At 43.4% G+C, this 24,470-nt stretch overlaps 5 protein-coding genes across 9 annotated transcripts; 3 read left to right on the top strand and 2 right to left on the bottom strand.

Annotated features, from left to right (window-relative positions):
• The first annotated feature begins 1,619 nt into the window (after window positions 1-1,619).
• On the top strand, window positions 1,620-6,386 carry LOC6562134 (tubulin polyglutamylase TTLL4). Of its 4 annotated transcripts, none has more exons than XM_032736246.2 (7): window positions 1,620-1,784; window positions 2,329-2,959; window positions 3,540-3,969; window positions 4,037-4,417; window positions 4,486-4,672; window positions 4,737-5,916; window positions 6,008-6,363. In XM_032736246.2, exons 2-7 carry the CDS (start codon window positions 2,363-2,365, stop codon window positions 6,176-6,178), a joined length of 2,946 nt encoding a protein of 981 aa, XP_032592137.1. In that variant the 5' UTR covers window positions 1,620-1,784; window positions 2,329-2,362; the 3' UTR covers window positions 6,179-6,363. The 4 variants fall into 4 exon arrangements, with proteins under 4 accessions (XP_032592137.1, XP_001988489.2, XP_032592136.1 ...); XM_001988453.3 differs by having other exon boundaries at window positions 1,737-1,784; window positions 3,528-3,969; window positions 6,008-6,384; XM_032736245.2 differs by lacking the exon at window positions 1,620-1,784 and adding an exon at window positions 2,034-2,225 and having other exon boundaries at window positions 6,008-6,386.
• A 360-nt stretch (window positions 6,387-6,746) lies between these two features.
• On the top strand, window positions 6,747-13,463 carry LOC6562135. Of its 2 annotated transcripts, none has more exons than XM_032735784.2 (9): window positions 6,747-7,200; window positions 7,286-7,670; window positions 7,796-8,106; window positions 8,515-9,609; window positions 9,790-9,930; window positions 10,002-10,141; window positions 10,449-10,588; window positions 10,918-11,208; window positions 11,281-13,463. In XM_032735784.2, exons 1-9 carry the CDS (start codon window positions 7,042-7,044, stop codon window positions 12,927-12,929), a joined length of 4,311 nt encoding a protein of 1,436 aa, XP_032591675.1. In that variant the 5' UTR covers window positions 6,747-7,041; the 3' UTR covers window positions 12,930-13,463. The 2 variants fall into 2 exon arrangements, with proteins under 2 accessions (XP_032591675.1, XP_001988490.1); XM_001988454.3 differs by having other exon boundaries at window positions 7,793-8,106.
• A 212-nt stretch (window positions 13,464-13,675) lies between these two features.
• Window positions 13,676-16,123, bottom strand: LOC6562136 (sterol carrier protein 2). The gene is made up of 5 exons (XM_001988455.3): window positions 15,993-16,123; window positions 15,351-15,674; window positions 15,084-15,274; window positions 14,128-15,011; window positions 13,676-14,062 (listed from the first exon to the last, which is right to left on the bottom strand). Exons 1-5 carry the CDS (start codon window positions 16,035-16,037, stop codon window positions 13,872-13,874), a joined length of 1,635 nt encoding a protein of 544 aa, XP_001988491.1. The 5' UTR covers window positions 16,038-16,123; the 3' UTR covers window positions 13,676-13,871.
• A 358-nt stretch (window positions 16,124-16,481) lies between these two features.
• Window positions 16,482-18,128, top strand: LOC6562137 (sterol carrier protein 2). The gene is made up of 4 exons (XM_001988456.2): window positions 16,482-16,608; window positions 16,666-16,989; window positions 17,066-17,256; window positions 17,414-18,128. Exons 1-4 carry the CDS (start codon window positions 16,564-16,566, stop codon window positions 18,075-18,077), a joined length of 1,224 nt encoding a protein of 407 aa, XP_001988492.1. The 5' UTR covers window positions 16,482-16,563; the 3' UTR covers window positions 18,078-18,128.
• Window positions 18,129-18,499: 371 nt separating this feature from the next.
• LOC6561445 lies at window positions 18,500-23,621 on the bottom strand. Its single transcript, XM_001988458.3, has 8 exons — window positions 23,426-23,621; window positions 22,908-23,193; window positions 22,017-22,390; window positions 21,126-21,764; window positions 20,789-21,061; window positions 20,003-20,267; window positions 19,567-19,946; window positions 18,500-19,508 (listed from the first exon to the last, which is right to left on the bottom strand). Exons 2-8 carry the CDS (start codon window positions 23,181-23,183, stop codon window positions 18,590-18,592), a joined length of 3,126 nt encoding a protein of 1,041 aa, XP_001988494.2. The 5' UTR covers window positions 23,184-23,193; window positions 23,426-23,621; the 3' UTR covers window positions 18,500-18,589.
• Window positions 23,622-24,470: the final 849 nt, after the last annotated feature.

Genomic DNA, 24,470 nt, shown 5'->3' with positions numbered 1-24,470 from the left:
CAAATTCTAAGCTACTGTGAAGAGGAGAAACTTGAGACTTGTTGATATGCCGTTAATTGTGAGCATTATTTGTGGTAATTAATAATATTTAATAAACAAGCAGCGCGCTTATCGCACACAAAACCAAATAATCAAATATGATGAGAGTGTGGAGTGGAGTGGAGTGGTTAACTATGAGCTGGATTGCCAGATTGCCAAATTGTCGGATTGGTCGCTTGTCAAAGGCCTCACACAGAGAGAGAGAGAGAGAGAGCGAGTGAGCAAAAGAGAGAGAAAGAGAGAGAGGAGAGGGGAGCTGGAGCAGCTACTGGATTAGGCACATGGTCATATCTACATCTGCCATCCGTCCAGCCACTGCACCGCAAAATGTCAGTCAGACAGACACGCAGACAGACGGACAGTTTGACAGACGGAATGTGCACACACAGAAGAACACGTTAAACAATATTCGAGATGAAGATAAGTTCAGCATCGTAGCCAGTTGTTGGACAGGCTGGTTTCTCCTCTGGGTCGGGGTCTGGGTCTTGGCCCGGGTGTTGACGTTTTCGTAGGCGGTGCCTTGAGTGCCGTTTAAACGCTCATAAAGCCGCCGTCGCAGCCACAACTTATCGACAGATTCCTATCGTCTTCTCTCTACTTCACCGTGTCTCTCTCTCTCTGTTTCTGTGTCTGTTTGCCGCACAGGCAGCGGGCTCTGTTGCAGTGCTTTTGAGTTTGAGCGTTTTTGCCGCAGGATCTGCGATAAATCACTTTGTACCTCAGCATCAGAATCAATAAAAATAAAACAAAGAATAACAACAAAAATAAGCAACTGAAGGTGCACAAATTGAAACGTTGATGTCTTCATCAACAATATGAGGCGGCATTTGATCTGAGCATTCGTTACACTCATGTAGGTCGGACCGCCATGTGTGTGTGCATCTGTTTGTGTGTGCGGTGTGGTGTGTGTGTGTGTATTTTTGTGGGTCCACAGTTAGTGGTCTCTTGGGTCAATTCTAGTTTGATTTATGTGCTTGGAACTTAAAACACTACTTATTGCTCATCAATTTGACACATAAGCGATGACCAACTGATGAATTTATTTTTGATTCTAATTTTGTGGTTATTTGAAGTTGAACTTGAATATTATTTCGCAGAATTTAAATTTGAATTCGCGCTCAATATCTTGGGGTCTTCGGCTATACTTGATGCTGGGTGACACTGTTTTTCATTGATCACACTTGTAAGCTCTGCTGATATACTTAAATCCTTGTTTAAATAATTTCCGATTGCTAGGCAGCACTTTCTGTTGATTCCTTTTGCTAGGCCTGTACCTTTATATATGTTGAACAGGTTAACATCCTGATGGCTTTTAATTTGATATAAGACAATTAAATGAATAATAGACATTAACAAACTTAATTTGCTCTTCATCTTCACTATTTGTATATTTATATGCAAGACTACTTTCAGCTTGGTTACAAATATTTCAAATTGAAATGCGCGGCCTGTCACAAAACTTAGTTTGGTAGCACTTGCTGCTCAGCACCACTGCATGATTGGCCACACTGTCCCTATCATATGTTTAGTATTTTTATATCGGCATTTTTTGTTGATTATCGTTCTTTTGACGCTCGGTCACTTTTGGTTTTGTTTTGTTGTCTTTAGTGTTTATTGTTTGAAAATAATGAAAAAAATATTTGTATTTAATCTAGTAATCTAAAAACCAAACTCACAGAAACATTTTTCGGTTTGTTTGCTTTGCTATATTAACAAAATTATTTGTGCACGTATTAATGTAAAAGGTGAGTCTAGCCTTGTGTGTCTGTCCGTGATTTACTCTAACTACAAAAAAAAGCGCCACGCCGGGTGCGCAAGGCCAGCAATCACAATAACAACAACAACAAACAGCAACAACAAAATTTACGCGGGCTGCAATCAAAGCATTTTGAAAAGGTGCAAGACTTATTTTTTTGGTAGTTTTTTGTGAGCATTTAGTTGGCCAACGCCCAGCGATCTTGATTCCATTGATACGAATACTAATTCAATAGTCGATTATCGAGACCAGCAGACGACGGATAGATAGAGAGAGAAAGATAGAGCGAGTGGGGGAAGGGGAAAGAGCGGGGCGTTGATCTTGGTGCTGTGCCATGTCGAAAATAGCAGCCATTGACAACATGCAACTGCAACTGCAACAGCAGCAGCAGCAGCAACAGCGGCACACATCCCCCAAAAATCGAGCAGAAGTAATATGGCGCGCATTAATCACATAATCGAAACAAATGCGAAAACAGAGAACAACAGTTTGCATTATCACTTTTTTCAATTCCAATTTCATCCCATTTGCAGTAGTCCAAATTAACTGTGGAATATATCCCCCCATATGGCTCAGATAACAACGGAAAAACGAACAACGGGAACAACGATGCGACCAATACATCATGCGACACCATCGGGCGCTTCGACAGTCATCGCTGCGAGTGCCTCAGCCTTGGCCACAAAGGAGAATTCGCGGCATCAGGCAACATCGCGTGGCGGCGGCAAGGGCATCGAGATCTTGGACTTTCACGAATCCTGGCTGGAGGAGGTCGAACTGTACAAGAGCAAGTTGGTCATGGGCAAGCAGCTGTCGCAGCACAATCATCAATCGTCCCATCAATCAGCCCACAACTATACCAATTCCAATTCCAATGGCCCCTCCAAGCGTTACTCCACGCAGATACGCAACTCCGCTGGACACTCAACCACACCAACACCAACATCAACAAGATCATCACAAAAAGCCAACCAACAACAACAACAGCAGAAATCTCCAACGTCGCCAAGACGCCAGAAGCATTCGGATGCTTCAGCTGCGAACATTGTCACCAATGGAACGCCTGCCGCGAAGACTGCCCCGCCACGTCTAACAACCAAATTAAACTCGGTGCCAGCGCCCGTTGTTGGCGTTCTCCAGTCGGAGCCATATAAAAAGGTTCAGGTGCGTATCCATTGGAAAAAACAAAATATGTAGCATCGACTCATATCCAATTATTAATGTTAATCAACTGATTTCAACTGATTTGTCTGCATTAATTTAAATCGAGGATTACTTTAAGCCAATTTCTCAAAATGTTGCATTTAATTAAAGTCTGTCTAATGTTGTCGCTCTAATTATTTAAACTACCAATTTCTGTTGAGCCAAAAAAAAGTGCTTGTTTATTGTTTGTGTTGAATATTAATATACTTTCCAGCTATTCCATTTGGATATTCCTTGAGCTTAAAAAAAGAAATCACTTGTTGATTGTTGATGTTGATTTTGATATACTTTCCAACTATGCCATCTTATAATTCCTCAAGTTTTAATTTATTCACAAATATCTATTCTAAAACGTACTGCTCCTTACATTAATTTGGGGCTGTTCAGAAATTGTTAATTCTGTTTTTGAATTTTCCCATTTTTGCCTGTTTACCTGCTAATAATGTCACCTGTTATCTAACTGTGTTACCTGTTTCATTGTATTGCTTGTTGTTTGCTTGTGCTTTTGGCTTTGGATGCTAACATGCAGATGCTTTTAAAGCGTGCACGTGAGGATGTGCTTGCCAAAAATGCCACGAATAGCAACGGCAATTGCTATAAGCGTCCCAGCATCAGCACGGCCGGCACAAGTCCACCTCGGAGTGGATTGGCACGCAGCCCGAGTGCGACAACGATTAAGGCGGCCAGCAAGATTGTTGTTAACCCGTTCCACGGCAGCAGCATGCTGAGTGGACAGCAGCACGATGAGAAGAGCAAGATACTAACACAAAATGGTCTAACCAAATCAGCAGCCACAGCCCTGGAGACATCGCTGTATGCCTCGCTGTACGCCCAGCCCACCCAACTGCCATTCCAATGCATGAGCACGCGTGTCGCCTCCGGTGAGCATAGTGGCAACAACTATATGGGCGTCTCCCTGAACAAGTCCGTCAATCATGATTGTCAACACAGCGACGATGATCCCTGCGGTGGTAAGTTATCTACATATATAAATCTATACCTTTATCAAAGATAATAATATGGCAATTCTTCCGACAGCTATTGACGAAATCACTAGCTATGATGACTCGGATTCGGATTCGGATTATGTTGGCACACCATTCTATCTGGATGAGGATAACGAAGAGACTAGCCAGAGTCGTCACATTCGCTTAAAACTGGATAAGGTGGCGTCAAAGACATCGGTGGCAACAACGAATACCACAGACACTGAAGCATCTGTGTACTTTAAGCCCGAGACAATATTGTCGCCCAGTCTGTTCCCGAATGTGCCACCATATTTGAATTTCACCTCGCATGCAGACAAGGGACCGCCAATGCCAGCCGTTCTGCACCGTGTGCTCAAATGGAAGCTCAGTCCAGTTATGCCAAAGATTGTGAAACGTGTTGTCCTCAATTCAGGATTTCGCATTATCAGAAGTGAGCAGATGCAAACCAATCCAATCTGCGCGTATATCATATTAATTAATCAATTGTTTTCCAAACAGATACCACTGACTGGATGGCCGTGTGGGAGAAGCATATGAAGAGTCCTGGCTTTCGTACGATACGCTCGCACCAGAAGTACAATCATATGCCCGGCTCATTTCGTATTGGACGCAAGGACACTATGTGGCGGAGTATTGCTAACAATATGAAGAAATTCGGAAAAAAGGATTTTGGCATTATGCAAAAGTCAGTTGCAATCCACACAAAAAGTACTCTTAATTTGATTTATGTATTTATGTTTTATTTGCAGATCTTACATAATGCCCGATGATTTGGAGGACCTGCGTCAGGTGTGGCCAAAGAATGCATCGAAGCTGACCAAATGGATTGTGAAGCCGCCGGCAAGTGCCCGCGGCACAGGAATTCGGATTGTGAACAAATGGAGCCAATTTCCCAAGGATCGGCCGTTGGTGGTGCAAAAGTATATCGAACGTCCGCTGCTTATCAATGATAATAAATTTGATATGCGTATTTATGTGTTGCTAACCTCCGTGAATCCGTTGCGCATCTACATGTTCAAGGATGGCCTTGCGCGATTCGCGTCGGTCAAATATAGCTCGGAGCTGGGCAATCTGGATGAGCGATGTATGCATCTGACCAACTATAGCATCAATAAGTTTTCACAAAACTATGCGAAGAACGAGGATTTCAATGCGTGCCAGGGACACAAGTGGACTCTGCAATCGCTGTGGTCCTGCTTGGAGAATCGTGGCGTCAACACCAAACGTCTGTGGGCCACGCTGCGCAATCTGGTCATCCGGGGCATTGTGAGCGGTGAATCGGGTCTGAATCGTATGTACCGACAGAATGTCAATTTCCGTTACAATTGTTATGAGCTCTTCGGCTTCGATGTGCTGCTCGACGAGAATCTAGTGCCTTGGCTGTTGGAGATCAACATATCGCCATCGCTACACTCCGAACTGCCTCTTGATTTGCATGTGAAGGGTCCACTGATCCAGGCCGTACTCAACACGGCCCTCTATCAGGTGCCGCCCAAGCTGAACGAGCGACAGCAGCAGGAGGTGCTTGACGAGCTGGAGATGCAGGGCCCGCTGGTCCATGATAAGCGCATCTTCACCACTTGCCTAACTGCGGAGGAGGTGCGCAAGCACAATCATTTCACCAGTCGTGCCATTGAGTATCGGGAGGAGTATGTGGATACCATACTGGATAATCTTCTGCCCGACGATGTCCGCTGCCTGATCCTGTCGGAGGATGAGCTGGCCCGCTGTAAGCCACTGGAGCGCATCTTTCCCACTCCGAACAGCCATACTTTTCTGCCCTACTTTGAGAATGCGCGCTACTACAATCGACTCCTAGATGCTTGGGAGACCAAGTACGCCAAGAATCGTGAGATGGGTATCGCATTATTGACGCGCTTTTGTCAGGATAAATATCATTTGCAGGTCTCCGAAGCAGCCATGGAAAAGGTAAGCATTCCCTACGTATTTTACACACTTCTATCAATTTAATTTTGATCATTTATTATTATTAATATTTTGTGTAATTTATTATTCACAGGAACCGAATGTGGCGCTCACAGAGATTGATATGCTGCATGTGAAAAAGGATGAAATTTTAGATAATCCAACTAACCTGCCGCCTATTAAAGCCGTAGAGACCAATGATGCTGCGTTGCTATCGGCCAGTGACTATATACCGAGAAGTCCAGAATCGGCAACAATTAACTAAAAACAAACAATATATCACAAATCTTAAGACTGACTGTAAAATTGAATTGAGCAACTTGGCGACAACATATCCACTTTCTGTTTGTTGTTTCATGTGAGTGCGACATGAGAGCAGTTTAAGCAATAACTCCAGTCTTATTTTAAATTCACGTTGAATTTCCCACAAAAAATAAAGTTCAAATATTTCTGGTTAATATTTTCTATATACATATATTTTCTATATATACAATTAAATATATTTAAATTTTTTGAATGCAACGGCAGCTTAGCAAATGGTGCATAAAAGTATCGATACTATTGACGGTTTATTAATATACCATTGTAAGTACAGGCAATAATTTAAGCAAGCAATCCAAATCGACGATGGTTAAGTCGTTAAAAATTATTGCCAGCATAATTATAAATTGCATAGTAATAAATGGTTCTCCGTAAATTTATATTCAACGTTTTTCTGACGATAATCGACGATTCTCGATATATCGGTTAACAATCGGCGTGATGATTGCACGCCGAGTGCCCATTGATGCATGGCCAGCGATGGTGCGACAACCCTAAATTATCGGCAAGGCAAACAATGAATGCACGACGTACGACGACGTTTCGTTCTAGAACGAAAACGCGAAATTGTTATTAAAAAGTGAACAGGCATCAAATTACGAGCAATAATCCGGTCACCACTACCAATGCAAACGTCAAGTGAACAACAAACGAGCAACAGCAACAAATTGCGCGTGAGAGTTAGATAGCTTCCTGAGTAGCGTCACGTAGACGGCAAAGCGACTTGCAAATCGATATTCACACTCACACATACACACACACACACGCATACGCATACACATACAAACACCCACCAGTACAAACATTATGGAAAACACATTAGAAGAAGGCGGCGGCGGTGGCGGAGCCGAGGAAAGTGCTGTCCATAGTGAAAATACACCGGTTACCATGTGCCAGGATAGCGAATGCATCACTAGCAACACACTCCCAGCGACGGCTGTTACAGCTGCAGCTGCGAAGCAAGCGGTAAGTATCGCAATCTGCCGCCCAATATTTTTTGCGCCTAATACTCATATTTTTCTTTGTTTTTCCCATCCATGCACACCTGCAGCCAATGATATGCAGCGAAGTTGCTGCCTCTTCATCGACATCGACATCAACAATCGCAAAGAGCAAGTCGCAATTGGAGAAAGAAGAAGAGGTCAGCACGTTGGCCACGGATCACCACAATAATAAAAACAACAACAATAACAACAGCAACAATAACAATAACGAAAGCAGCACTAAAACTATTCAGCAACAACAAGAACATGAAGAAGAAAAAGAGCAGCTGTCAGGCGATGGCAATGCAAATACCACAGTACCAACAACAACTAAAGCAATAACAGCAACAACAATAATAACAACGAATTGTGTCAAAGTGACGGAAGCAGTGACGGCGACGACGACGACGGCGTCAACTGCGTCCACCGAAACAGCAGACAGCAAGAAAACGGGTAAGGCTGAAAAATGCCAAAAGCTCTTTCATTTTTACCTTCTGTTTGTTTCTCTTTGTGTTTGTTGTACTTGATGCACGAACCAATTCTTTTCTATCTTGTTTTTCTTTTGTTTCTTTTAGCAGAGCGCAATCACAAGAAGAAGAAAAAAGATAAGGAACGTGAGCGAGATGAAGATAAGCGACACAACAACAACAATAATAGCAGCAACAGTGGCAAGGATCGCGAAAGCAACAGCCTCAAAAACAATAGTGGCAGCACTGGCAGTGGCAGCACTGGCACCAGCGGCGCCAGCAAATCCTATTCAAATCGACATAGCAACAGCAGCGATTACAAGTCAAGTTCCAGTTCCTCAACCTCGACCAGCTCGCGCAGCAAAGACAAAAAGCAGCATCGCAGCGACCGCGACAGAGAAAGAGAGCGGGAAAGAGAAAAGGTAAGTGAATTGAAAAAAGAGAGAAAAGCGTTGAACAAATACTTAACTTATTGCAAGCCAATGTCAACATTAAAATAACAAACAGTTTTCGCAACTTTTAATTAAATATTTACTGACTTATTGCCTAATTTTTGCTCGAATATTAATTCATAATTAATTAATCGATTTGACATAATAATATTATATTACAACAATTAAATGAAAATTAAATCTATAATAATAGTCTTGCCATAATTATGACAGAAAGTAATTATTTCCTTTGTGTTTATTCGAAGACTTACAAATAAATACATGACTCGTCAATGAAATGCCAGCTTCTAGTTACTCAATACAAACATTTGCTCAACTTCTTAAAGTAGTGTTTGCTCAACAATTAGTAATGAGAATATTTCAAACATTTTACAATAGATACCATCGTCATCGTCCAGCTGCTCATCGAATTCGCATCGCCGTCGCAGCTCGGACAGCAGTCGCAGCAGCAGCAACACAAGTTCCAGCAAGCTGAATGTGATCAAAGAGGAGGAGAAGGAGAAAGACAAGGAGATGGGAATCAAAACGGAGGCGAGTGAGCAGAAAGAGGCACCGTCTGGTGCATTAACGGTACTTAACCACAACAGCAGCAAAGATATCAAATCGGAAGCAGACATCAAAAAGGAACCAATCGAAACGAAGCCACTGCTAAATGGCGATGCAATCAAACCATTGATTAAGACACGCGACGAAGTCACGCGACAGCTGAACTTCGCTGCGGCTTCAGATGCGGCAAAGATAAAGGAGAACAACACCAACAGCAGCAATAATTCCTCTTCCCTTTTAATGCCTTCGCCTGCACCCAAAACAATCAATAACAGCAGCAGCAGTAGCAACAGCAGCAGCGGCAATCATCATTCCTCATCCAGTTGCAGTGCGCGTAAAACCTCCTCCTCCTCCTCAAGTTCCTCCGCCAGCAGCAGTCATCACAAGACTTCCTCCTCCACCTCATCCTCCTCCTCGTCACGCCATTCGTCATCCTTTTCCTCATCGCGTGATTGTTCCAAATGTTACAAGCGCTCCAAAATACGTCGGAGCAGCGTTGGAGTTCAGAGCATTCAGCATGCGCCCATTGCTGGCGCCTGGACAACGGTTCCCAGTTTGGCGAAGCCAGCGTCAGATCGCAAAGAGACGCTCACCGGCCTCGAAAATCTGAAATACGGTCGTTACTTTCAAGTGGAACAGTATCCGAATGGTGGCGCATCCGTAGTGCATCTTTATCAGCACGATATAGATGCACTGCCGCCGGATGAAATGGAACAACTTGTCGATGAGTTCTTCAGCGTATGCTTTGCCGAGGATGAGCAAGGCTATGCACATCATGTGATGGGCATCGTTCATGACGCAGCCCGCTATATACCCGATCTTCTCGAGCATATGGCCGAGAATTATTCAACGCTCACAGTGAAGGCTGGAGTGCTCGGACGCAACTCGGACATTGATACGTGCACCATGGCACAGTACAATGAACAGGTGAGATTGAATAGAATTTGTAATGCAATCGGTAAAATGATAGTTTTATCATGTTTTTATTATGCTCATTAAATTGATTAATTATTTACCGAGCATTATATAAAAACATGTAAAAAAAAAGCATGGAAATTATTTGTGACTAATATTGACATGATAATTGAATCTTGCTTTGCTTTGCAGGTGGTGCGTAATTATTGCCAGGGCACATTCCGCTATGGACCGCTGCACCAGATCAGCTTGGTGGGAAAAGTGCACGAGGAAGTCGGCGGTTATTTTCCGGATCTGCTTGGACGCATCGAACAGAATCCATTTCTGCGCAAGGCAAGTCCTCATCTCCAAACACACCTTAATAACTACTCGAACTAACTGAAATTAAACCAATTCTCCTTTAGACAATGCCCTGGGCTGTTAATTCAATACTACAAACGGATCCACGACAATCAAACGATGGACCAATTCTGTGGATACGTGCCGGTGAGCAGCTGGTGCCCACAGCGGAGCTCAACAGCAAGACGCCACTCAAGCGACAGCGGTAGGTGCATATTTTGCTAGATTCCCAATTAACTATCTACAACAATCATTTCTTAATCTCTAAAAATGTACAAATCTTTCTCTATATAAATTTTTTAATTAATGTTTAAAATACTGAATTAAATATATTTGATGGCTATCATAAATATATAATAGAAATGAATAGCTAAGTTTGATTAGTACAGAAAATATCATGAAACCATGAAAAATAAAAATAACTACTTTTATCATAAAATAATTTACAAACTAAATATAAATAATATTTTGGTGAACTTTTAATTAATGATTGCATACATTTTACTTTGCAGCACTCGCATTAATGAGCTGCGCAATTTGCAGTATCTCCCGCGTCTGTCGGAGGCACGCGAAACGATGATCGAAGATCGGACCAAGGCGCATGCCGACCATGTGGGCCATGGACACGAACGCATCACCACCGCCGCAGTTGGTGAGCTATAATGCATCTTAAATGCTTTTTATTTAATACGTCGAACACACTTTTCATCAAAGTATTTTTGTTTTATATGCTACGCATAGTATTTTCTTCAGATTAGTTTTTCTCTACTCTACTTCATTGGTTCTCTTCTACTACATGTTATCCATTTCTTCTCGAATGTGAACATTTCTAAATTGCAATGAATGCAGTGAATCTTTCTTTTTATTTTATTTTCCATTTTCTATTGCTTATTTCTTCAAATCCTTCATTTATTTGCTTCAAATTTCTCACCACTTGCGCATTATTTGTTTATAATCATTGTCTGATTATGTCTTTTGTAGGTATTTTAAAGGCTGTGCACTGTGGACAATCCTATGATCAGAATCGTATCACCAAGGATGTGGTTGCCTTTGCCGCTCAGGACTTTAATACGCTGGTGGAGATGCTGCAATTGGATCTCCATGAGCCACCCATCTCACAGTGCGTGCAGTGGATTGAGGATGCCAAGTTGAATCAGTTGCGACGCGATGGCATTCGCTATGCTCGCATCCAGCTGTGCGACAACGATATCTATTTTCTGCCGCGCAACATCATTCACCAGTTCCGCACCGTGACCGCTGTGACGAGCATAGGTGAGTGAAGGGGGATACCTTTTAACAGACTGGATCTCGGAATGAATTGCCTATTATTTGTTTATTTTTAAGCTTGGCATCTGCGTTTGCGCCAGTATTATCCCGGCCAGGAGGTAATCAATGAGAAGAACAATCCCGTGTTGGCTGAGACACCGCACTACAAGGAGAAACAAACCATATTGCCCAATCCGATTGGTCACGATGAACCGGCCAAGAAGACACCCTCGAAGCGCACACACGATGGCAAGCCGAAGCGTAAGATCATCGATTTGGATGGCAAGGAGCGTCGATCCAGTGAGAGCAGCCAGGACGATCATTCGTCATCGGCGGGCGCATCGCCCAAGAGCAATAACGGTAGCGGCAGCAGCAACAGCAGCGGCACACCCAGAAAGAAACCGAACAAAGATGACGCCAAAATCGATATGCGCAAAATGGTTCTCGAGCACAACAAATATAAGCTGACCAAGGCGGCAGCGGCCACGGACACGGCCACAGCGCTCGACAAGGATCGTAAGCCAGTCGTCGTCAAAAAGGACAACAACGAAAAGTCCACTCGTGATAAAGATAAAGACAAAGATAAGGATAAGGAAAAGGAGCGCATCATCAAAAAAGAGACGAAATCGGAGCATTCAGCAACGCCAGTGAAAATGCCGCGACTGGCGGCTAACGAAGCCAGCATATCAACTAATGTGTCAACTAATCCTAACCCTAATCCTGTTCCAATTGCCGCAGTGCCATTGTTGCCACTGCTGCCCCTCGTGCATCCGAAGCCCTTCATGCATCGCGATGCGTATGTGAATAGCTTGAATCAAAAGGAGCCCGAAATCAAAATCCAACTTAAGATGGTATCCGATGAACCCAGCAAAACGGAAGCCATCGCCACCAATTGCATGGCAAACCCGAAATCCCCTTTCGAAACAATTGTGCCCGATCCCGTTGAGGATGTGGGCAATGAGCTTATTGTGGAGAGCACGCCACAGCTGGTGGTGGATCATGAGGAGGAGGTTATCGAGCTGTGCGAGGAAGTGATTCCATTAGATATACCAGTGCCAGCTCAAACAGCTCCACCAGCTCCTGCTCAAACTCCCGCTCTCACACCCACAGTTACAGCCACACCCATACCCTTGCCAATGATGCGCATCACACAGCCACCATTACCCGGAACGACTGCTGCTTCTACAGTTGCGCCAGCAGCATCAGCACCACCACAGGTTGTGAAAGTCGTTTTGCCCGGTGTGGTGGGTCGCTTGTCCGCTGTGGTGCTGACGCCACCATTGCCGCCGATGCCATTGCCACCACCGCCGCCACCGCCACCACCACTACCAACAGCTGGAGCTGGAGCGGCAGCAACCATACCGACGACAGTGATCAGATCCGGCAGCAATCCGAAAACAATGACAACGACAACCACCTACAAAACGTTCAATTTGCCCACGCACAAGATTATACTCGCCGGCAGCAGAGCAGTTGCAAAGACAGCAACTGTAACCCCAGTCGATCTGCTTGGCTCCATCATGGCCAGCATGGACAATAAGAACAGTATCAGCACCAACAACACCAGCAGCTCGAGCAGCGCTTCCACAACAGCAGTCACAGCTGCAACAACAGTGCCTTCCAGCATCAGCAGCAACAGCAGCAGCACGACAACCAGCACAACAAACAATAACGCTTCGCTGTCTTCCTATGCCGCCAACTCGTCCTCCACTAACAACAGCTACTGATGAGTCAGCAACGGCAGCCACAGCAAAGAGGCTTCTCCAATCCAATCATTATTGCAAAATTGTTGCAACTTGTTTTTTTGTAAATTGTGTTTTCGATGCGGCAACTCTGAAAGCTGTGCAACGCTTTAGCGTCTAACGCAAGCGAGCCCTCTTTCGAGTTGGTCCCCCAACAAATCGTTTATTGTACATAAAAAAAGGGGTGGTGTCTTCGTTCTCACGTTCGCCACCCCTGAAACATATATATTATATTTGATAACAGTAGTGAATTAAGCTCAAAAATGCTAATTACTTTTTAGTCATGTAGTTTTTTAATTTATTATCGCATGCACTTTAAGATACACACAAACACATTGGCAACTGATAGACAAAAGTTTGATATGCGTATATATATGTATATATATATATATATATATTTATATACATATATATGTATATATATTTAGATCGGTATAATAAAGTAATGTGCGCGCACATTGGCAGAGTATTTTTTTACGTGTCAACTAAAGTGCAAAGGGCGCCCAATTTATTGGCTTATTTTTTGTGTTTTACCTAACGACATTTTAGAAGTGTTTTGCACACACACACACACACACACACACATATATATATATATATGTATATCAATAATTATGATATATTCATATATATATACATATATATATTTATATATATATACAACACATATAATTGTAGTTTTAAAGCCAATGCACGTTGATGAAACAATAAAGATTCGGATCGTACAAGAATTACACATTTATAATCGTTTATTGTGAGTTTTCAACTTTATGTCTACGAATATAAAAAGAAACAAATATTTTAATAGCTACAAGTAATACAATATCATACATATATTTATATATATATAAGTCCATTTAGACAACGGTTTTAAAAACAGCCCAAACCGGAAATAATTGCAAAATGCCAAGGGAATGCTTAAGGGATTTAGAGTTTGGAGCGCAGCTCCTCTATGCGACCCTGCGCTGAGCGCTGAAGATCCATCAGTTTCATGGCGAAGCCCATGTTGCCCTGGATCTTAATCTTGCCCTGGAAGAAGGCCTTCTGCGGCGGCAGCTTGCCCGTCAGCAGCTCAAACACATCATCGTCGCTGATTATAAAGGTAACATCACATTTTTCTGCGCAGATAAAACGATTAGTTAATTATTTGATATTAGATTTTAGGTAAGAAAACTCCACTTACGTGTGCCATTGAAGGTAATCTTGCCCCTGCCCTGCTTGGCATCGATCACCCAGAAGCCAGTCTTTCCCTGGGGACCATTGCTCACCTTGAAGCCGTACACGGCGCGCACCTTTTCAATCAGATTATCCTTGTCCTCCTGCATGGCCTGCTCGAGCAGCCTCAGCAGCGCCGACACCTTGAAGCCCTCCTCACTAGTAGCCATTTGTACGGCCGCAGTTAAATTGTGTTTGATTCCGCTGGATGCCGGAAAACCCAACCGATAGAGTCCAACCACGACGGCACCACCCAATCCCAAATTGTGCTGCAGAGCCAACTTGACACCATTCACTTGCCGCTTCTCGGCCAGGCCACGCAGCTGCCAGCACAGCTCAGCACACTGAGCCAAGCCAGTGGCACCAAGTGGATGACCCTTGGAGATGAGGCCTCCGCTGGGATTGATTACAAATTTACCGCCATAAGTATTATCTCCACGATCGATGAACTCGCCAGCCTTGCCCTCGCCACAGAGACCCAAAGCTTCGTAGGTGACTAGTTCGTTGGCCGAGAAGCAGTCGTGCAGCTCCACGACCTGCACATCCTGTGGTTTGTATCCGCTCTTAGCGAACAGACGCTGCGCAGCCAGACGGGTCATATCATAGCCTGCAATCTTTATCAGGCTCTTATCAGCGAAGGTGGATTCTGGATCACTGGCCATTTCCATGCCGACAATTTCCACAGCCTGCTTCTCCAGTCCATGACGACGCACAAACTGTTCAGAGGCCAGAATGGCAGCACCAGAGCCATCCGATGTGGGGCAGCATTGCAGCTTCGTTAGCACTCCCTCGACCACCTGCGGCGACTTCATAATCTGCTCCAGCGTGTATTCATCACGAAATTGTGAGTAGCTAAACAACACAATAAAAAATATTAGATTAGTAAGTGCAAAACATTTGCACTTTAAGATCGTTAGTACTTACGGATTGTTGACCGAGTGCTTGTGGTTCTTCCAAGCAATCTTGCCAAAGTGTTCCGGTTTTGTGCCATACTTCTTCATGTGCTCCTTGCCAGCATTGCCAAAGATCTGAGCTGCCATTGGCCCAGCCCCAATTTCAGTCAGTTCGCCCATTTCAGTGATATGTCGCTCCATAGGGTTAGCCCGGTCAAAGTACTATCAATAAAAAATAAGTATTAAGTATACGTATTATCAGTTCAGGGCAAGTTCAACTATAAAGTCGTTGACATACTTTCGCGGCCAACGAGCCACGTTCCATTTTCTCGAAGCCCAAGGCAAGGACACAGTCCGCGCTGCCCGATTCGATGATCTGCTTGCCCAGGTACAAGGCACTCGATCCAGTGGAGCAGTTGTTGTTCACATTGTAGACTGGGATGCCAGTCATGCCCACTTCGTAGATTGCTCGCTGGCCACTTGTGGAGTCACCATAGACATATCCGCAGACAGCCTGTTGCACATCGGAATATTGCAGCTTGGCATCCTGTAGAGCCTTTGTAACGGCCTCCTTGGCAAAGTCCGGATAGCAAACATCGGCACGGCGACCAGGTTTCTCAAACTACATGCGATAAGATGTGAAAAGTATAAATCCTAAATACTAATATGACTTATATATAGCAAGAACAGCATTTAATCGATCCACTTTAGTTTGTGGCTTAAGATTAGGCAGCCACTTAGATTAGCAATTAAGATTTCTCCATTGACCGAAGTGCACCGCAGTTCAAAGTCCGAGTGCGATAATTATTATGTTGTTTTGTTGATTGAGAGTGAGGAGGGAGGAGGAGTATTAAGCAACTTGCTGTTGCAGCTTCCTCAAGAGCTGCGCTTTTTCTTTGTGGCAACAGCTTTTTGCTGTGTGGTTGTTGTTTGTGTTTACCTTGGTCATGCCAACACCAACAACATAGACTCGAGTTTTGGTCATTTTGTGGCTAAAGATTCAAATCTCTTGTGGAAATTGCAAATACAAGTACAACCGCTTCGACTCGGCTATAATCAATAACTAAACTTTAATTATTAAAACTGGAAAACAAAAAAGTAAGACGGAGCTAAAAAAATCGATGTTTATATCGATACAATAACTATCGATGGATTTTAAAAGTCCTAAACTCTGATAAGAATTATTGGTATTTGTAACAGTCAATAATATCAAGAGGTATTTTTTTATTTATAATAAACGATTGTAAATAATAAAAACTAGATTTTTTTAGCGGATTTTAAACGACACTAATATATATTTTACAAATTAAAATACGACTGCAATTTTGAAGCCAGTATGATTAAAAGTTGTGTGACCAGCTTATTCGTAAATGAAAAATACCAAAAATTCAGAACACAGCGCTGCTCATATGAACTGGATTACCAGCCACAGAGGTGATCTTGCGCGCACCTCGTCAGTCCCGAGAACACTTCTCTTTTAGACGCTGACCACAACAGAAGTACCACAAGAGATGTTTAAGACAAGAGTTTATGTTATCGGCGTTGGCATGACCAAGGTACGAAATGTGAAAGTGACCTTTGAAATTGTCTGCAAATTTTAAATATTTACTTAGTTCGAGAAACCTGGTCGCCGTGCCGATGTTTGTTATCCGGACTTTGCCAAGGAGGCCGTTACAAAGGCTCTGCAGGATGCCAAGCTGCAATATTCCGATGTGCAACAGGCTGTCTGCGGATATGTCTATGGTGACTCCACAAGTGGCCAGCGAGCACTCTACGAAGTGGGCATGACTGGCATCCCAGTCTACAATGTGAACAACAACTGCTCCACGGGATCGAGTGCCTTGTACCTGGGCAAGCAGATCATCGAATCGGGCAGCGCGGACTGTGTCCTTGCCTTGGGCTTCGAGAAAATGGAACGTGGCTCGTTGGCCGCGAAGGTATGTTAACGACTTTATATTTGAACTTGCCCTGAACTGATAATACGTATACTTAATACTTATTTTTTATTGATAGTACTTTGACCGGGCTAACCCTATGGAGCGACATATCACTGAAATGGGCGAACTGACTGAAATTGGGGCTGGGCCAATGGCAGCTCAGATCTTTGGCAATGCTGGCAAGGAGCACATGAAGAAGTATGGCACAAAACCGGAACACTTTGGCAAGATTGCTTGGAAGAACCACAAGCATTCTGTTAATAATCCGTAAGTTATAAGCAACGTAAATGTAACAAAGACCAGTCGAAAGTTCGTTCGCATAAGAGACACTCTTATCTAATCGCTTATCGTTATTCCGCTGTACTTTGTAATCGCCATACTCCACATGCTCTTCTCTTCATCTGAGGCTTGCTCTTTGTTCTAGGTACTCACAGTTCCGGGATGAATACACGCTGGAGCAGATTATGAAGTCGCCGCAGGTGGTCGAGGGAGTGCTGACGAAGCTGCAATGCTGCCCTACCTCTGATGGCTCTGGTGCTGCAATTCTGGCCTCTGAACAGTTTGTGCGTCGTCATGGACTGGAGAAGCAGGCTGTGGAGATTGTCGGCATGGAAATGGCCAGTGATCCAGAATCCACCTTCGCTGATAAGAGCTTGATAAAGATTGCTGGCTATGATATGACCCGTCTGGCTACGGAACGCCTGTTCGCTAAGAGCGGATACAAACCACAGGATGTGCAGGTCGTGGAGCTGCACGACTGCTTCTCGGCCAACGAACTAGTCACCTACGAAGCCTTGGGTCTCTGTGGCGAGGGCAAGGCTGGCGAGTTCATCGATCGCGGTGATAACACATACGGTGGTAAATTTGTGGTCAATCCCAGCGGAGGCCTCATCTCCAAGGGTCATCCGCTTGGTGCCACTGGCTTGGCTCAATGTGCTGAGCTGTGCTGGCAGCTGCGTGGCCTGGCCGAGAAGCGGCAAGTGAATGGTGTCAAGTTGGCTCTGCAGCACAATTTGGGATTGGGTGGTGCCGTCGTGGTTGGTCTCTATCGGTTGGGTTTCCCGGGAGCTACAAAAGCGAAGTTGTAAATAGTTTACTCATTTTGTAAATAAATCACATTGAATTTTTATAAATTTAAAGTGTACGCCGAATCAGCTCATTGAGAAATTCTTTTGTTGCAGCCTGGATTACGATTGGCAATGGTCCTTGAATGCAGTTCGATAGAGTTCGTGTCCTTTACAAGTCTGCAAAGATTTGGCCAAGCTTGAACTTTTTGCGCTTTCGCTGCTTTGCCCCTAAAATTATGCATGAAATTTTTAACGTGTACATAATTTAGCAAGTACCTCAACCTAAGTTGTGCCACTGCTGTGTGCAGATGTTATCCTATACAGCAACCGCAAAAGAAACAACGATGTAGAATAACCACATTTCCTTAATTTGTAGCTTGGTGTTTGTTGTTGCACAATTTGTATAATTGTTAAAGACTAGTTTATTATTGTATAATTATCTAGATATTGTGTTATTTATAATATTTCTTAAACTGATTTATTGATAAACTGGAAAACATATTTATATGCAATTATTTTCTTTATCTTCTACACTAAAGCCGCTTGTGTTTTTGCTGTTGGCGTTTATTTTTGCAGCACAAGCGCCAGACTCCAATCACACTAGCAGTGATCACAAGGAGAGTGATACCGACTACCATATAGACGTCCAGGGAGTAGTAGACAAAGCGATTTAGATGCACTGCACTGGATTGCAGCAGAGGAGCACCTCGAGTCTCGGCCACATGCTCCACCCACCACAAGGCGGTTTCCAATGGCAGTTGGGGGCGTTCATTGTAGGCAGCTGCAATCTTCGCAGCATTCTGCTTGTATGACGGATCCAGCGCCTGGGAAAGTGCTTCAAAGATCGACTGTTCACTCAAACTTTGAAAGTCGAGCTGCACTGCCATCTGACGTTGCACTAGGGCAGCCACATTGAGGAATTGATCGCCCAGGACGGGCATGCCCACAATTGGAACTCCACTGGACACCGCCTCCGTCAGTCCCATCAATCCGCCGTGTGTGAAAAAGACCCTAACATTGGGATGACTGAGTATATCGCGTTGTGGCAACCACTTCATGATGTGAACATTTGCGGGCTGATTTTTCAGCGTCTCGTTCTCCCACTTCCAGATGATCTGCTGGGGCAGACGAGCAACTGCACGGAGCAATGCTGCCCGCTTGGTGCTCGAGAGCGAGATGGCCTTCAGCAGGGAACCCCAACTAATGAGTATGACGCCATGCTCAGAGGCGTTGTCCAGCAACTGCTGCAGGTCATCGCTCAGCGCTTGCTCTTTTTTCATGTGTATCCCACCCACTTCGATGACGTTTGGCGGCAGCGGCTTTGATCCGCTCAGCGAGAAGTGCTGATTTAGCAGCATTAGCGAGGTGCGCTTCACCAGTTCGCCAGTGGATGGTAGACCAGCTCCGAATCTTTGACGCAGCAGGTCATCAGCAGCAGGCACACTGAACCAGCTGCAAGCGGAAATGGAAAGGTTATTGGAGCTGAGTGAAGTCACCTTCGTCTACTTACTTATAGAGCCAATTAAGCGTATGTGTGGTTATCCAATTGTTTAGGCGACCCGCAAAATTCATGTCCTGTGAATGGCCCAAGAACAGGGCCGAGATGTAGGAGGGTATTATGGGGGCACCCATGCGCTCATAGTGCCAGGGCATCAGGGCACAGCTGCTCATGGCTACAACAGGCGCTTGCAGCTGATGTGCCACGCCCATCATGCAATCCGTATTGAATTGCTCCAGTATGATGATGTCATAGTAACCAGCAGGATGTTGCAGTACTTGCGCAAGTGCATCGGAGTTGAGCGTACTTTGACAGGCAACCTTACCATACTCGCTTAGAATAAAGAACTCTATGTAAGGTTGTAGAAATGTCAGACTATTTTCCTCGAACATCTGCGGAAATAGTCAGCAATAATAAATATGAAAGATAGATCAAATATAATACTCACATCCAAACCGAGTTGATTGCCCAAACTGACGCTGGGCAGCACGTAATCCTTGTAGCCGGATGGGGATTGCTTATCCGGAAAGGGACTGACAACATCGACACTGTGACCCGATTGGGCCAATTGACGCATCAGCGGATGAAAGAACTGAAAATGACTTGGGGCGGGATGCGGAAAGAGACCCAAGATTTTTAGTTGGCCACTGCTCACCGAAAACAGTGAAATCAGCAGAATCAATTTCGTAATACAATTTTCACTCATTGCAAAACTATGAAAATGATGCTAAATTGTTTCAATTATACTTATATAGACTATGTATCTATAATTAACACTCAAATGTAGAAACTTCCGTTCACAGCGAGCAGCGTTCAACAACTGAGAAATTTTCAAAAATATATTACAGATTAATATATATAAATATAGTATCAAGGAGAGCGTGTCTAAAACAATTTTGTGCGCCAAAAAATGCTCTGCTTTTTAAAGGGGCCAATTTTGAGGTCTCACTTTGGTGAGAAATGCTTTTGAGTTTCAGATTAGATTATAATTTTGACCTAATCTTAACTTATCAATTCTTTAATTGATAAGAAATATACGATTAAGCAAACACATTTTTAGTTTAAACATTACAAACAAAAAATAAATAAATAATAATCGCAAATAGAAATAATAATCGCAACACATTTTAAACTACACTGTGTATATTTAGGAGACGGAGTCACTAGTCTAAGAGGACACCTACAGACGTACACATACAAAATATCACATAGACTAAACGAGAATCAGATAAGTTAATCCTTCTTGGTCTTACGATCCGGTCTTTTGCCACAGCAGGAACGGATTAAAATAATCCAACTGCCAATAACAATGCCCAGAATGAGACCCAAGGCGAGGTAGCAGTCCAGTGAGTAGTAGACGAAACGTGACATCTCCACTGAACTGGGCTTCAGCAGGGGATTGCCATTGGTATGAGCCACATGCTCCACCCACCACAGGGCCTTCCGCATGGACTCTAAGGGTCGATGGTTGAAGGAGTGCGAAACTAACTTGGCAGCCTGCATATGTCTGTAAGACAATGGAAAAATCGTTGATTATTAAGTTATGGTGAATGGACATGAAGGGTACTCACTTGGGGTCCAGGGCACGCCTTATTGCCCTCATAACGGTATTCTCGTTAATGTCCTCGTAGTGGAGCAGCACACCCATACGACGTTGCACCAACGCGGCCGCATTGAGGAACTGATCGCCATACATGGGCGTTGCCACAACGGGCACACCACAATATGCCGCTTCGGTGGAGCCCATTAGACCCGCATGCGTCATGAACACCTTCACATTGGGATGACAGAGTATATCGCGTTGTGGCAGCCACTCCATGACATGCATATTGGGTGGCTTGTTGGGCAGCGTCTCGTTCTCCCACTTCCAGATGACCTGCTGCCTCAGTCGGGTAGCGGCGCGCACGATGCCATCCCGCTTGTCCGCCGACAGGGAATTGGCGCGTATCATGGAACCCCAACTGATGACGATCACTCCGTGCTCGGCATTGTCCAGCAACCGTTGCAGTTCGTCACTCAACGGCTTGGCCTTCTGTATGTGCAGCCCACCCAGCTCAATAACGTTGGGCGGCAGTGGCTTGGGGCCGCTCAGCGCATAGTGTTGATTCACAAAGAAAACGGACGTATTCTTCGCCAGCTTACCCACCGAGGGTGTCTCGTGCCCGAATTTGTACTGCACCAGTGCATCAGCGGCGGGTATGGAAAACATCCTAAAAAAAGTCAGAAGAAACAGCTTGTGAATAAGGCCTAATATTTCTATCTCAATGAATGTTTAAATGAAGATCTTAAAAGTTGAAAGTAATATTAGTATTCATAATAGTTTTTCGTTTAATCGAACGTATATCTATGCGAATAGCCTAATATTTAATATTCACGAATGCATGAAAGAAGTACTTCAAAGTTGCACTTAAAATGCAAACTAGTTTTTCAGAGAGTCAAGTTGAAAATATCTATTCACTTACTTGTACATCAAGTTGAAGGAGTGAAATGTGATCCAATTGGCGAAGCGACCGACAAAGTTCATGTCCTGCGACTGGCCCAAAAACAAGCAGGGTATATATGAGGGTATTATGGGTACGCCCATATTCTCGAAATACCAGGGCATCATGGCGGAGCTGCTCAGGGCAATGACTGGCGCCTGGAGCTGATGTGCGACGCCCATCATACAATCCGAGTTGAACTGTTCCACGATGATGACGTCATAGTAGCCAGCCCTGCGCCTCAGCACCTCATGCAAAGCATCTGAGCGCAGCGTCAAGTTGCAAGCCTGCTTGCCCCACTCGTACAGCATGAAAAACTCAAAATAAAGAGTGTAGAAAGCGCGATTGTCAAACATCTATGCAGAAGCAGAGAAAGAGAGAGAAAAGGTTAATTTACTTTCGCTTCCGTTAATTGTTTAATTGTTTTATGATGAATTGCAAAATTTTGAATTAGAGATTAAACTCGACGAGGAAATACTCTAATTACAATTGTTTAATTTGGCTGCAACAGATTTGTTTTTAATGAACGAATAAATATAATTTCTGTAAGATACATTTTTTTGTATCAGCTGAAAAATAAATATTTTTTAAATTTAGTAATTTCTATGAATGAGTTTTCGTATAGAGATCATGTTTCAATGCCAAAGTTAGTAAAACGAGTCTCTCAAAAAATATATATATGTATATGAAATGAATATCTCAGATATTATATTGCCCATTATTATAAACTTATACAGAATATACAAATAAAAGTGAATGTAAAATGATTTCAAGGGGCAAGCTACGAGAAATATTACGCATATTCCACCGGCTTTTTTTGTTGCATTAAACGGTTGCATTTAGTAATAGCCATTTAAGGTTGTGCTCACTCACCTTCAGGTCCACGCTATTTGTTAGTTTATCCATGCCTGTAAGCGGATAATCCTTGTAGCGTACGGTAGGGTTTTTCAGCGGAAAATGACTGACAACGTGGACATCATGTCCAGCCTCGGCCAAGGCTTGCATCAGTGGTTGGAAGAAGTGAAAGTGACTGACACCGGGATGTGGAAACAATCCGAGAACTTTCAGCGGTCGACCGGCTTCGACTCGAACTTGCAACAGCGCCAGCAGCAACGCTGGCAGCAGCAGCAGCGAACGCAGCAGCAACATTTTCTTTCCCCTTTGCGTATGTAAAATGTTTAAAATTAGCAAGAAAGCGAGAAAAACTGAGAAAATCAATCGAAACAATAAAAACAACAAAAAAAAAACACTTGTTGGATTTAAATTGCTATTTCTTAACCTTGGCTGCGGTTCACACTGCGCATGACCCAAAAACACAAAACTTATGTAAATTGACTAAAAAAAAGATATGCAAGCAATGCCCACAAATTGTACATTCAATTATTACTTACGAAAGCAGCGACGAGGTGGCTCTAATTGCTTTTGTGAATCGAGCAGGAATTTAATAAGTTCATCCAAAGTTGGAGTTCAATTAAATGCCACACACAATGCAGCAAAAGCGGTAGCACCCACTTGTTACTTGCTTAGCTATCGATGAGCGACTGGCGAACGCATTTCAGTCGTCGTTGCAGAGAGCCAAAAAAAGAACCGACTGCCAAAAAAAAAGCCGACTGGCCAAAAAAGAAAGAGCGCTAATCGATCGTGTATGTATTGGCGGTCTTTCTACTCACTCACTGCGTGCGTGCCTAAATGCTCTCTCTCTCTCTCTTTCACAACATTTTGCAATGTTCTCCCCAAACAGTCAGCGTGTACAGTCAGCGAACGCACTCTCAGTCACATACATATATATGTATATATATATTAACATAACATGTGCACAATATATGCAGGTTTTGGTATTGGATGTGACCCCAACCTCCGAAGCTGAGCTGCTTTTAAGAACTGGTAACCGGTAACCGGTTGCTTTGCACGAGACGCATAAAACGATCTGATTCGATCGTTCAACCAACTGTCTTCTTATCGGTTAAGTTTTTCACGCGTTATCAACTTGATTGCTGCTGTAAAACTTTACTGTCGCTGATAAACGTAGCTTACTGTACTTTGTTGCTTGGAGTGTTTGTTTAATGTACACACAAATTGTTGTCTCTCTGATGACTTTGTATGAGCCAGCTGTTTATTAGCATATTTATTTTGATAAGGAATATGTAAACAAGCTGGTAAGTTTATACACCGAACCATTTAATATTCAAGTAAGCTTTATAATCAATATTAATTTGTGATAATACTATATTGGGGATATTTCAATGACTTTTGTTCTTTATAGAATTTCAATTTAATTGCACATCAATAATCCGTAAATTTTGAATTTAAATAGTTTTAGCTTAAGTTACAGAAATAAGAATTATTTGTCTTAGTTAATATTTTATGTTGAATAATCCATGAAATTTGTAATTAATGGGATCAGTTTTTATTGTGAGGCGACTGAAAAACGAGTAA

This window comes from Drosophila grimshawi, unplaced genomic scaffold (assembly GCF_018153295.1).
Source record: "Drosophila grimshawi isolate 15287-2541.00 unplaced genomic scaffold, ASM1815329v1 contig_1377, whole genome shotgun sequence".
NCBI classification, from domain to species: domain Eukaryota; kingdom Metazoa; phylum Arthropoda; class Insecta; order Diptera; family Drosophilidae; genus Drosophila; species Drosophila grimshawi.
This window is presented reverse-complemented; position numbering and strand designations above follow the sequence as displayed.

What these genes read in the sequence shown, in the direction of transcription:
- LOC6562136 (XM_001988455.3), bottom strand. Translation starts at nt 16,037, where the DNA reads ATGACCAAAACTCGAGTCTATGTTGTTGGTGTTGGCATGACCAAG. An exon ending in GTGGCTCGTTGGCCGCGAAA is followed by an intron (nt 15,275 to 15,350) that starts GTATGTCAACGA and finishes TTTTATTGATAG; the next exon opens with TACTTTGACCGGGCTAACCC. An exon ending in GATTACCTTCAATGGCACAC is followed by an intron (nt 14,063 to 14,127) that starts GTAAGTGGAGTT and finishes TTATCTGCGCAG; the next exon opens with AAAAATGTGATGTTACCTTT.
- LOC6561445 (XM_001988458.3), bottom strand. Translation starts at nt 23,183, where the DNA reads ATGTTGCTGCTGCGTTCGCTGCTGCTGCTGCCAGCGTTGCTGCTGGCG. An exon ending in CGTAAGACCAAGAAGGATTA is followed by an intron (nt 20,268 to 20,788) that starts ACTTATCTGATT and finishes TCATTTTCATAG; the next exon opens with TTTTGCAATGAGTGAAAATT. An exon ending in ACGCTTAATTGGCTCTATAA is followed by an intron (nt 19,509 to 19,566) that starts GTAAGTAGACGA and finishes TTCCGCTTGCAG; the next exon opens with CTGGTTCAGTGTGCCTGCTG.
- LOC6562135 (XM_001988454.3), top strand. Translation starts at nt 7,042, where the DNA reads ATGGAAAACACATTAGAAGAAGGCGGCGGCGGTGGCGGAGCCGAGGAA. An exon ending in AGCAGACAGCAAGAAAACGG is followed by an intron (nt 7,671 to 7,792) that starts GTAAGGCTGAAA and finishes TGTTTCTTTTAG; the next exon opens with CAGAGCGCAATCACAAGAAG. An exon ending in GACCGCTGTGACGAGCATAG is followed by an intron (nt 11,209 to 11,280) that starts GTGAGTGAAGGG and finishes TTTATTTTTAAG; the next exon opens with CTTGGCATCTGCGTTTGCGC.
- LOC6562137 (XM_001988456.2), top strand. Translation starts at nt 16,564, where the DNA reads ATGTTTAAGACAAGAGTTTATGTTATCGGCGTTGGCATGACCAAG. An exon ending in TCGGCGTTGGCATGACCAAG is followed by an intron (nt 16,609 to 16,665) that starts GTACGAAATGTG and finishes ATATTTACTTAG; the next exon opens with TTCGAGAAACCTGGTCGCCG. An exon ending in AAGCATTCTGTTAATAATCC is followed by an intron (nt 17,257 to 17,413) that starts GTAAGTTATAAG and finishes TCTTTGTTCTAG; the next exon opens with GTACTCACAGTTCCGGGATG.
- LOC6562134 (XM_001988453.3), top strand. Translation starts at nt 2,363, where the DNA reads ATGGCTCAGATAACAACGGAAAAACGAACAACGGGAACAACGATGCGA. An exon ending in AGCCATATAAAAAGGTTCAG is followed by an intron (nt 2,960 to 3,527) that starts GTGCGTATCCAT and finishes GCTAACATGCAG; the next exon opens with ATGCTTTTAAAGCGTGCACG. An exon ending in AGGATTTCGCATTATCAGAA is followed by an intron (nt 4,418 to 4,485) that starts GTGAGCAGATGC and finishes TTTTCCAAACAG; the next exon opens with ATACCACTGACTGGATGGCC.